The 12,123-nt window shown below is 38.6% G+C and overlaps 1 protein-coding gene across 1 annotated transcript in view; it reads right to left on the bottom strand.

Annotated features, from left to right (window-relative positions):
- Positions 1 to 9,037, bottom strand: part of LOC140726037 (copper-transporting ATPase 2-like) — a 91,295-nt gene extending 82,258 nt beyond the window's left edge. The window contains exon 1 of the mRNA XM_073041932.1: positions 8,749 to 9,037. Within this exon, the coding sequence (XP_072898033.1) occupies positions 8,749 to 9,037 (289 nt within the window). The remainder of the gene's footprint in view (positions 1 to 8,748) is intronic.
- Positions 9,038 to 12,123: the final 3,086 nt, after the last annotated feature.

Here is a 12,123-nt window from a genome sequence, read left to right as displayed (position 1 = left end):
GTATTCTGAAAATGAAGAAATACTCAAATGGTAACATAGTACAACTATGGCTGACAAGGGAAGTCAAAGCTATTGTAAAAACAAAAGAAAGGGCATTCAACAAAGCAAAAATTAGTGGGAAGATAGGGGATTAGGAAGTTTTTAAAAACCTAAAGAGCAACTGAAAAAATCATTAGAAGGTAAATGATGAAATATGAAAGTGAGATAGCAAATGATATCAGTGAATAGTATAAGTTTTTTCAAGTATGTTAAAAATAAAAAAGAAATGAGAGTGCATATAGGACCGCTAGAAAATGAGGTAGGAGAAATATTAACGGGGGACAAGGGGATGGCTGATGAACTAAATGAGTATTTTGCATCAGTCTTCACTGTGGAAGACATTAGCAATATGCCTAATGTTGTAGTGTGTGAAGGAAAAGAAGTGGGTGCAGCTACTATTACAAGAGAGAAGGTGCTCAAAAAGCTGAAAGACCTAAAGGTACATAAGTCACTTGGACCTGATGAACTGCACCCCAGGGTTCTGAAAGAAGTAGCGGTACAGATTGTAGAGACATTAGTAATGATCTTTCAAAAATCATTGGACACTGGCATGGTATCAGAGGACTGGAAATTTGTAAATGACAATCCACTCTTTGAGAAAGGAGAAAGGCAGCAGAAAGGAAATTATAGACCAGTTAGCCTGATCTCAGTGGTTGGGAATTTGTTAGTCAATTGTTAAGGACGAGGTGATGGAGTACTTGGTGACACAGGACAAGATAGTCCAAAGTCAGCATGGTTTCCTTCAGGGAAAATCCTGCCTGACAAACCTGTTGGAATTTTTTGAGGAGATTACAAGTTGGATAGATAAAGGGGATGCAGTAGATGTTGTATATTTGGACTTTCAGAAAGCCTTTGACATGGTGCCACACATGAGGCTGCTTACCAAGTTAGGAGCCCATGGAATTACAGGAGAGTTACTAACATGGTTAGAACCATGGCCGATTGGTAGGAGGCAGCAAATGGGAATAAAAGGATCCTTTTCTGGCTGGCTGCCAGTGACTAGTGGTATTCTGCAGGAGTCGGTGTTGGGACCACTTCTTTTTATGCTGTATATAAATGATTTAGATGATGTAAATGATGGCTCTGTTGCCAAGTTTGTAAATGATACGAAGATTGGTGGAGGGGCAGGTAGTGTTGAGGAAACAGGCAGGCTGCAGAAGGACTTAGACAAATTAGGAGAATGGGCAAGAAAGTGGTAAATGAAATATAATGTTGGAAAATGTATGGTCATGCACTTTGGTAGTAGAAGTAAATGTGCAGACCATTTTCTAAACGGGGAAAAAATCCAATAATCTGAGATGCAAAGGGACTTGGGAGTCCTTGTGCAGAACATGCTAAGGATTAATTTACAGGTAGAGTTGGTGGTGAGGAAGGCAAATGCCATGTTAGCATTCATTTCAAGAGGTCTAGGATACAAGTGCAGGGATGTGATGCTTGATCAGGCACTGGTGAGGCCTCACCTTGAGTACTGTGAACAGTTTTGGGCCCCTCATCTTAGAAAGGATGTGCTGGCATTGGAGACGGTCCAGAGGAGGTTCACAAGGATGATTCCAGGAATGAAAGGGTTATCATACAAGGAATGTTTGATGGCTCTGGGTCTGTACTCGCTAGAATTCAGAAGGATAAGGAGGGATCTCATTGAAATCTTTCATATGTTGAAAGGCCTAGACAGAGTAGATGTAGAAAGGATGTTTCCCATAGTGGGAGGGTCTAGGACAAGAGGGCACAGTCTCAGGATAGAGGAGCTTTCAAAACAGAGATGCAGAGAAATTACTTTAGCCAAAAGGTGGTGAATTTGTGGAATTTGTTACCACATACAGCTGTGGAGGCCAGGTCGTTGGGTGTATTTAAGACAGAGATTGATAGGTTCTTTAATGGGGATGGCACCAAAGGTTACGGGGAGAAGGCCGGGAACTGGGGTTGAGGAGGAGAGAAAAAAAGGATCAACCAGGTGGAGCAGGCTCAATGGGCCAGTTGGCCTAATTCTGCTCCTATGTCTTATGGTTTTAAGGTCTTGCACTTTATCGTTTATCTGCGCTGCACTTTTACAGCAGTCTTTACACTTAATTCTGAGTGTTACTGTTTTACCATATTCTAGCTGTGTAATGTTTTGATCTCCAAAAACAGTATGCAAGACAAGCATTCCACTGTATCTTGGTACACATAGTAATAATAAACCAATCCCAATAAAACAGGATAAATTAACCAACCATGGCTTCATGAAAGGGACATAATTTCTCTTCAGTTTATTAGAGCTCTTTGAGGAAATATCAGCTAGTGTGGATAGAGGGGAATGAGTACATGTAGTACCTGTGAATTTTCAGAAGGCATTTGACAAGAAGCCACATTAAAAATTAATTTAGATTTGGTATTACAGCAAAAAGTTAAAGTTAACAAAAGTTAATGTGACTAGGAAATTCACTAATTATTTAAATGGGGAAAACACTTCAGAACACTGGAGCACATAGAAATTTAAGCATCCTTGTAAATGAAGCACAAAAAGGGGCCATACAGATGAAGCAATAAATTTGGGAACTACTATTACACTGTCCAAGACACAATTGCGGCTACATCTTGAGGATTATTTTCATTTCTGGGCACTGTTCTAAAGAAAAGTACATTACCGTTTGAACTGTCTCCTCAACAGCATTCTGGGGACATCATCAGCTGACGGACGGCACAGTTGAAGGTGCTTCGCCTCCTTCTTAATGTGCCTCAGGTACAGACCTTTCCCTCCCGCAAGAGAAGTAATGGTGCCCCTCTGACAGTCGGGGTGTGTCAGCGATCCCTGGCGACCGTAGGCATCAGCTTTGTGAGTGGGGACGTCCGCAGAGCAGCAGCTCCACCCGCCCGGTAACGGCCGCTCCCCGGGCAAAGCGATTTAATTTACCGCGCGGCGTTCCAGAGCTCCTCGCGGCCCGGCGTCGCCCAAACTCGCGGACTGAACGTGGGGCGCAAGGGCACCGCCGAATATCCATTTGAGCTTACGGTAAATGCCAAAAATACTGCACGGGCGATTGTCTCTTATCCATACCATGTCAGGTGTTGTCGGGTTAAAAAGCACTTTGTTCCAAAAGTGTAGGCCTGCACCCTATGGTAAGAAATGGTGGGAAAATTAATCACTGCAGGAGATTTGCTTTTGGAGGTGATTGTGGCTTCAGGACTCAGGATGTCAGCAGTCAGACGCAGACTTGGAACGAACATTAACATTAAAACTATAACGTAAAATGCTGGCAATACTTGGCAACGACAGGGAGAGAAACAGATTTAACACTTTGGCCAGTGACCTCTCATTCATGTGATGAAGCATTTGCCCCTGCTGTTGAAAGTCATGGGTAGATGCAGTGGGAGTGGACCAGTCTTTCAAGCACAGCATATACTCTCATACACTGCGAGCAGCAGGTGCTGGTCGTGAAGGAAATCACTTTCTATGATTCAATTAAGTGGGTTGGTATTAAACCAAGATAGGACATTGTTTTGAACCCCTTCACTCTCCACCTATGTGACATGACTTGCTAGGTAGTTCCAGCATTTTTTATGCACTTTTGTTTTTAAAGGGTTGTGTATTTATTATGTTTGATTAAGCATTCTTGTTCATTTAAATAATTCATTATGGGATATATGTAAAAATACGCTACATGTGATAAGTGCCCGCCTCACTTAAAGTAAAAACGAAGTACACACATTTATCTCCTGGTTCCTTGTTTTCCTTTCAATTAGCCATTTTATGTTTTGGAGTTAGAAAACATACCAGTGATGACAAAGTATTTTTAAAATGAACCCGAACCAACTGCCTACCTGTTGAAGCGCAGTGAAACATTTGAGTTTTTTTTTAAAAAGTGCAGCTAGAAACAGTTGAGTAAAAAAAAGAGCACAGCATGTGCCCATCAGAAAAATTGACAGACACAGGAGATTTTTTTTTTAAAAAAGGCAAGAAACTGATGAGTTCATGGGTTAATAAACAGTGAGCATTAGGTGATAGTAACATAAAGATTTTCACTCCTCATGTATGTGAAGGATATAAGAAATAGTCAATTCAATTCAATAATCCTGAAAAACAGAAGAAATAGCTGACTACATTGGAAAGACTGATGTGTTTGATTACACAACAAATAACTGGATATTGTTTACAGAGCAGATTGAGCAGTATTTTGAAGTAAATTAGATAGCCAGTGAGAAGCATATGTCGGTTTTGCTGAGTGGATTGGATTTAAAGGCATACAGTTTGCTTAGATGTTTAACTGCTCCAACCAAACCAGCCAAAATGAGCTGTGCTGATATCATGAAGGTACTGTAGAAACATTTAGACCTGAAGCCATTATTGATTGCAGAACACTTTAGGTTTCATAAGCGGAATCAAAAGGAAGAGTCCAGTGTATGTGGTTAAATGAAGAAGCTGTCCGAGCATTGTCAGTTCACTGACGAGCTTAATGATACACTGAAAAATCATTTAGTTTGGGGAAATTTTACAAGAAAGCATTCAAAATCGGCTCCTAACTGAAACACAGCGTACATTTAAAAGAGTAGTTGAAATTGCTCTATCAATGGAAACAGCAGACAAAGGCACAACTGAGTTGCAGTCAGGAATGAAAATGAGCATGAACAAAATTGCAATGTCTAAACAGAAACCGACCTGGCCGAACAAATCATGTTAACATTGTGACAGGGGTTCACATACACCAGACCAATGCAGAATTAAAGGCAAAGTTTGCAGAAGATGCAACAGAAGAGGACACTTTACAAAGAGTATGTCCGGCAGCCAAAAATAAATGGACTACACAGGGAAGAGAAACAGATAAGTTCCAGTTTCAAAAAGAGCACTAATCTGCATTTTGCTGATGAAAAATCTGATAATGATGAGAGTGACACAGGACTAGGTAGCCTTGAGATTTATAATGTGAAAGCTAACAATAGACAAACAATATGGCTTACACCAGAAGTGAACAGCAAATTAATTAAAATTGAATTAGACACTGGCTCGGCAGTTTCAGTCATTCCACAGAATGAGTGAACAGCATTTCAAAGATACTAAACTGAAGCATGTAGATATCCAGCTAAGATCTTATACTGCAGAAAAGATCATTCCTGTGGGAATGACATTTGTAACAGTGAAATACAACAACTAACAAGCCACATTGGGCTTGTATATGGTAAAAATAGGAGGGCCAGCATTGTGGGGACATGATTGTCTGAGAGAACTACAACTTGATTGGAAATCCATCCACCCTGAAATAGAGTCAACTGAAGGTGAATTAAGAAAGATATTGGATGATGCCACAACTGTTTCCATGCTGTAGATCATGAACTAACAGAGAGCAAACAGGTGTTGGTGCCAACCCTTGTGCCTCTGATTGGAAAGCATGTTGGACCAAGGAAGGATCGTGTTATTCAGAGGAATCTTGAAAGTGCTGAAAACAAAGGAATAACTACAACAGTTTTTGTAGACAACATATGTACTGTAAGAAAGATTCTGATATGTTAATCAGGCAGTTACTTGCGAAATGTGGCTTGGTTTTAAGCTAGAAGAGAGTTTAAGGAGCTTCAGGAAAATTTGCAAGTATTAGACTATTGTGAGTATAAAGAACCAGAATCTTTTCCACGTGCATTAAAGTTATTGCATGAACTTCAAGTGTGAGACAAAAAGCTGCTTGTAAAAGTAGATGCAAAGACCAAAGCCCAGCTGGATGAATGGAAGGCCAAAAAGAAAGGGGTCAGTGGAGATGTGAAAACAGAGGATCCATCAGATGATGTTGTGGATGAGGAAACCAAGGAGAGAGATCAGATTGTAAAGGGAACAATAGAAGGATTAATAAGTGAATACTCCAGTGAACTAAATGCATTTCTCCAAGATCAGGATGCGCAAACTAGACGAAGAAAAAGGAAGAAGAGAGGTGTCCAGAGCTGCAAACTGCAGTACAACCACAATGAAGGAGGGCCCAGACCTGAGCTTGTTTTCACAGGCACAAGTTCCACCTTCCAAGTTGAAGGTCTTGTCAGGAAAGACGTCATCCTACGTGTAAGAAATCCTCCAGTGCGTTTAAATCTTTAGGTCTGAATGGGAGAATTTAAAATTTATTATGTTGTGGATGTCTGTATAGAAGTTGTATTATATAGTATATTGTACATATAGTTAAGATGCATTCTACATTGAGTTGGAGTTTATAGCTAAGCAGGGTTGTTATGTGCTTAATATTTCAGCAATATTGTAAATATATTGTTTAAGGATCCTTGTTCATTTAAATAATTATGAGTTATATGTAAAAATACTTGAATTGCATATGTTGTGACACTACCTACCACATGATAAGTGCATGCCTTGCTTACTGTAAAAATGAAATACATACGTTTATCTATTGGCTCCTTGTTTTTCTATCAATTCAATTTTTGTTTTGGAATTACAAAACACAACATTGAAAAAGGTAGTTGCTTTCTCAGTCATGGCCAGTGAGCATTTTTTCTTTAGTATAAAATCAATATTGGTACGTTGGAAATATTTTTTGGCTTCTTCAAGTTGAGTATGTTTTTCTTTTTGTAAAACTTACATCTGTCACAGCAGTGATGAGTTCTGGAGCAAATGTCAGGACCAAAAGATCTGCTTTAACCTTGTCTTCAGTGTATTTATTGTTTCAGCTGGGTTTCTGAGAAGCAAGACAAAATGGCAGTCATACCCCTTAGTTGGGAGTCACAATAATCCCAGTAAAGCACACAGTTTTTGTGTTCCTCATGGAGCTGCCCTTATGCTTACCGGCAACACAAACGGTATGGCTGTGAAATATATGTTCTTTGATTATATGACTTCTGAATATTCAGTTGGATCAAGGTGTGGAAGCATTGAGGAGCACTGTTCATGTGATAGCTGGATAGCAAGGTGGGTGAGTGAGATTATTTGATAAATAGGCTTTGAAAGGTCTTTCTCATTTCCACGTTACTAAAAGAGCTCTTCTCCTTGCAAACCTTTAAATAGTGAAGGTCAATTTCATTAACTTGTGTCATTAACATTTCTGTGATGCTGACTATTCTAATTATTAAGCATCAGCTTTATAAACAAACAGTACTTCCCTTCACTTGTGAATATTGATTTTTAAGATTTTGCACTCCTTTGATGTGTAGAGTTTAAAAGACCAGTTTTGGCGTATTGTTCTATCTTTTTGAAATCTCAAACATTACTTCTGATGTTGACTGACAATTTTGGGAAGCTGTGTGATCAAATTACATAATACATGACTGTACAGTGCTTGTCAAATTTTGGACTGTCAGTATTTTTAGTTGCACAATTGTAAGCTAATGTTATTTTAAGAATTACATCTTACAATATTAATAAATTGCAAATATTTGTTCTGGTTGTAAGCTATTGATTCACTGTATCTAATCATCTGACATATATAGCATCTTAATTAACACTGTCAATTAAAACAAATCAAGATATTTGGAAGTAAAGGTCCTATATAGTTCACTGAGGATGTAATTTAGTGCATACTAAATATTGCATCATGAAACAATAAAATTCAACGAATTCAAGTATCATTACAACACTGGTCAGAGTACTGGCTTGTATGCAAATCAGGAGATGCATTAGAACAGATTGCTACATTGCTATTTGCTGTGGTGGCTATATTTTTTTTTAATTAGTAGCTCACCCACAAGGTTCACACATTTATATAAAGATAATCTTCTCCAAGGAAAATGACCTTTTCATGATGGAGAACCTTGTGAGTTCCCGGGATCCCGAGAACAATGCTATCTAGAGCTTAGCTCTTGGTAGGGTCACATGGCAGTATGTTCAAGGGGAAGGTTCCAGACAAAGAACGATCCAATAAAGATGTCAGCTGTGGAGCTGGCGGAAGCTGATGACACATCACAACGGCACTGAAGGCAGAGGAAGGCCGCAACAATGAAGTGTCTTGCATGTCATGTCGCAGAATACTGACTCCGATCTTTCAAGGACTGTGTGGTGGCTGCCTATGCAACAGGCTCCCCATGTTAAATAAAATCATGTACAGGCATTCTCCATTAAGAGAATAACGCCTTGGGAGAGCATCATATTCAACTCAAATAGTAACACTACTTTTCAGATATTAAGTCTGTCAGCATGTTTTATGAACTTGAAATAATGTTGGATATTAATGAAGAATGTCACAATTGCTTATTTGTTGTTGTTCAGTTGTTAAGTCGAGTCCAACTCTTCATGACCTCATGGACTCCTGTACACCAAGCCTTCTTGTTGGGAACTGCTTCTCTAAGATCCCCCTAGGTCATACGCATTGTCTGAGTAATATTATCCATCATCATAGCCTCCGTTGTCCTCTGCTTTTACTTTCTGCTTTACCTAACATGAGAGTCTTCTTCAAGGAACCCTGTCTTCTCATGATGCTGCCAAAATATTTGAGCTTTTGTCTCACAATCAAGCTTCCTAGTGAGCAGCCTAGCTGTATTTCTTCAAGTATTAACTTGTTGGATCTTCTTGCTGTCCAATGAACTTTTTTAACACTTACCTTCCGCATCCAAGTTCAAAGCCATCAATTCTTTTGTATTTAGTCTACTAATAGTCCAACTCTCACAGCCATACATCACAACTGGAAATACCATAGACTTGACTATACCGATCTTCATAGACAATTTTGTGTCTCTGCTCTTCAGTATTTTAATCTAAATTTGCCTTTACTGCCCTCCCCAGAAGTAAGCACCAATTAATTTTGTGGCTGCAGTTACCATCTATAGAAATCTTTGAAGTGAGAAAGACAAAATCTGTCACTGCTTCCACTTCCTTTCCATTTATTACCATGAAGTTAGTAGGGCTGGTCGACATAATCTTGGTTTTCTTAATTTTAAGCAAAAAGCCAGCTTTTGCACTTTCTTCTTTCACTTTGATTAGAAGCTTCTTTAGATCCTCCTCACTTACAGCCATTAGAGAAGTATCATCTGCATATCTGAGGTTGTTAATATTTTGTCCGGCAATTTTGATTCCAACATTTGAGTCCTTTAGACCAGCATTCCTCATGATGTGTTCAGCGTATAGATTAAATAAGTAGGCAAATCAGGAGATGCATATTAATTAACACTCAGTATAATAATATTTATAATAGCCAAACTATATTATGTAATTTGATACACCCTAATATACACCTATCCACATTGTGGAAAGAACCTCACAAGAGTGGGCATAATTAGTGTTTATCTGAAGTTGATCCTGCAGATTTGACAGAAGTCCTCTTGAATCCTCATTTATCTGGCCAGACGTTGACTGGCCTCATCACATTTTTTGGTAATTTTTCGCAACAATCCAGAATTCTCAAATTAAAACACAATTTTGCAAATCACTGAGGAGGCACCAGCTTCCCAAATGTTATTCAGAAGTTTTATTTATAAAACCACACACAATAAATTGGTTTTGCTTAAACTGGGAATTTGTCAGCAACCAGCAATGAGAGATGACAAAACTAATGAGGGAGAAAATTGATTCTTAAGAGAAAATTGGCAAGTAATATCAAAACAAACAGCAAGTACCTTTATGGATATACTAAAAGGAAGAGGGTAGTTAAGCTAAGTGTGGACCCCTGGAGGTGAGACTGGGGAATTAATAAGAAGAAACCTTCTTCTTATATGATTTATAATTTAAACTAATACTTTAGACTTCATAGTGTAGGACACTACAAATATATGAAAGATAACAGATGGGATTGTTGCAAACTGCATGAAAAAAAATTGTTACAAACCCTATCATAAGGAACAAGGTATTGGAAAAACTAACAGGATTAAAGCAGACAATCCACAAGGACTCAGTAGCCTGCATCAAAGTTAAAATTTATTATCAAACTACATATATGTCACAATATCCAACTCTGAGATTAATTTTCTTGTGGGCATACTCAATAAATAATCAAATCAGTGATAGACCATGGCAACTAGGCATAGATCCAGTGTGCAAAAGACAACAAATTGTGCAAACACAAAAAGAAAGGAACAACAATAATATTAATAAATAAATAAGAAATAAATATCGAGAACATAAGATGAAAAGTCCTTGAAAGTGAGTTCATAGTTTGTGGGAACATTTCAGTGATGGGGCAAATGAAGTTGAGTGATGTTATCCCTTTGGTTCAAGAGCCTGATGGTTAAGGAGCAATAACTGTCCCTGAACCTGGTGGTGTGAGTTCTGAGGCTTCTTTATCTTTTTCCTGATGGCAGTAGCGAGAAGAGAGCGTGACCTCAGTGGTGGGGGCCTCTGATGATGAATGCTGCTCTCCAATGACAATACTCCTCATAGATGTGCTCAATGGTGAGGAAGGTTTTAGCCATGATGGACTGGGCCATATTCACTACTTCTTATAGATTTTCCATTCAAGGGCATTGGTATTGAGGCATCCATTGAAGTTTTTCAAAGTTCCTGTATAGGCCAATGAATTAAAAAAATTCAAATATAGCTTTCTTCAAGAAAGGAGGGAGACAAAAGGTGGAAAACTATAATCCATTTACATCTTGTTAGCAAGATGCTGGAGTCTCTAATTAAAGACAATATTATTTAGAGAAGCTTAATACAATTGAACCAATACAATATTGCTTTATGAAAAGGGAAGATTAAGTTTGCTAGAGTTCTTTGAGGAGGTGACAAGCTGATCGTTACAGTCAAAAGAAAGAAACATTTAGAGATATACTACAGTATTAATATTTCCAAATGGGATTTGACAAGCTGTCACATAAAACCTTGTGCCAGGAAGTCAAAGCATTTGAGTAAGTGTGTTTACATGGAAAGACACTTTCCATGAGCATTTGAGTAAGTGTGTTCACATGAAAAACAAGGACTCACTGACTTTAGAACCATGATCAAAAAGAGATCATTGCTCATGTGCAGTCTGAAAAGGTTTAAGTGTAAAGCACAAACCAAAAAGGGTAAATTAAAGAATAAGAACAATATTTACACTCGAGGGGAGGGGAGGTCTATGCCTCTCTGTTCCCCAGTACAGAAGAGAAGCTTCTTGTTGTACTGTAAAGTTTGATATTTTTCCGCAAAGTTGGGTTCCTGACTGAAATAGCACTGGGAACTGACCCACAGAAATCCTAAATGAAGTTAATGGCGATGATTGTTGACATTTGGGGTTGACAGTTGCTTTCCTCACATAGATGCTACTTGACTCGCTGAGGTAGAATAGAATAGAGTCATGGAACAGTATAGCACAGAAGCAGAAATGCCAAACCTGCTTTTAGAGCAGAAGTAGAAGCAGAAAGCAGAAATGCCAAGCCAAATCTGCTTAGTCCCATCAACCTGCACCAGGACCATAGCCCTTCATGCACCCATCCATGTACCTATCAACCCTGAGATTCAACCTATCCAAATTCCTCTTAAATGCTGAAATCGACTCCACATCCACTACTTGCTCTAGCAGCTTATTCCACACTCTCAGCGCCCTCTGAGTGAAGTTTCCCCTCATTTTCCTGTGGAAATATATTTGAAACTTTGCATATTTTTATGTATTTAATCATGTAAATTTACAAAATGGAACTTGTATAATCCCAGAGTGCTAAGTGTGTACGTAATAGGAGGTAAGTAATGTTCTGATCATTGTGCATTGTGTAACTAAGGGAAGATTGCTATATTGTGTGGCTTTGACTACTGCAGATGACTCCCAGAACAGTTAACAGTCAAAGAATAGCCTGAAAACTTACATAAAAATGAACTTGGTAAGTTGTAAAACAGAAGTCCCAGCCATCTGGGGAGTGGAGGTGGTCTTCTCCTTGCAAGTAATAATCATGCCTTTGAACAGATCCTCTCTGTTTATTGGTTTTCTGTTATAACACCTAGCAAAAGGTACCCAACATTTCCCTTAAACATTTCACCTTTCACCCTTAACCCATGATATCTAGTTCTAATCCCACCCAACCTCAGTGGGAAAAAAGCCTGCTTGCATTTACCCTATTTATACCCTCATAATTTTGTAAACCTCTATTAAATCTCCCATCAATCTGCTATATTTTAGAGAATAAAGTCCTAACCTATTCAACCTTTCCCTATAACTCAAGTCTTCAAGACACAGCAACATCCTTGTAAGTTTTCACTGCACCCTTTTCAATCTTATTGATATCTTTCCT

Source organism: Hemitrygon akajei, chromosome 4, assembly GCF_048418815.1.
Source record: "Hemitrygon akajei chromosome 4, sHemAka1.3, whole genome shotgun sequence".
In the NCBI taxonomy this organism is placed as follows: Eukaryota; Metazoa; Chordata; class Chondrichthyes; order Myliobatiformes; family Dasyatidae; genus Hemitrygon; species Hemitrygon akajei.
This window is presented reverse-complemented; position numbering and strand designations above follow the sequence as displayed.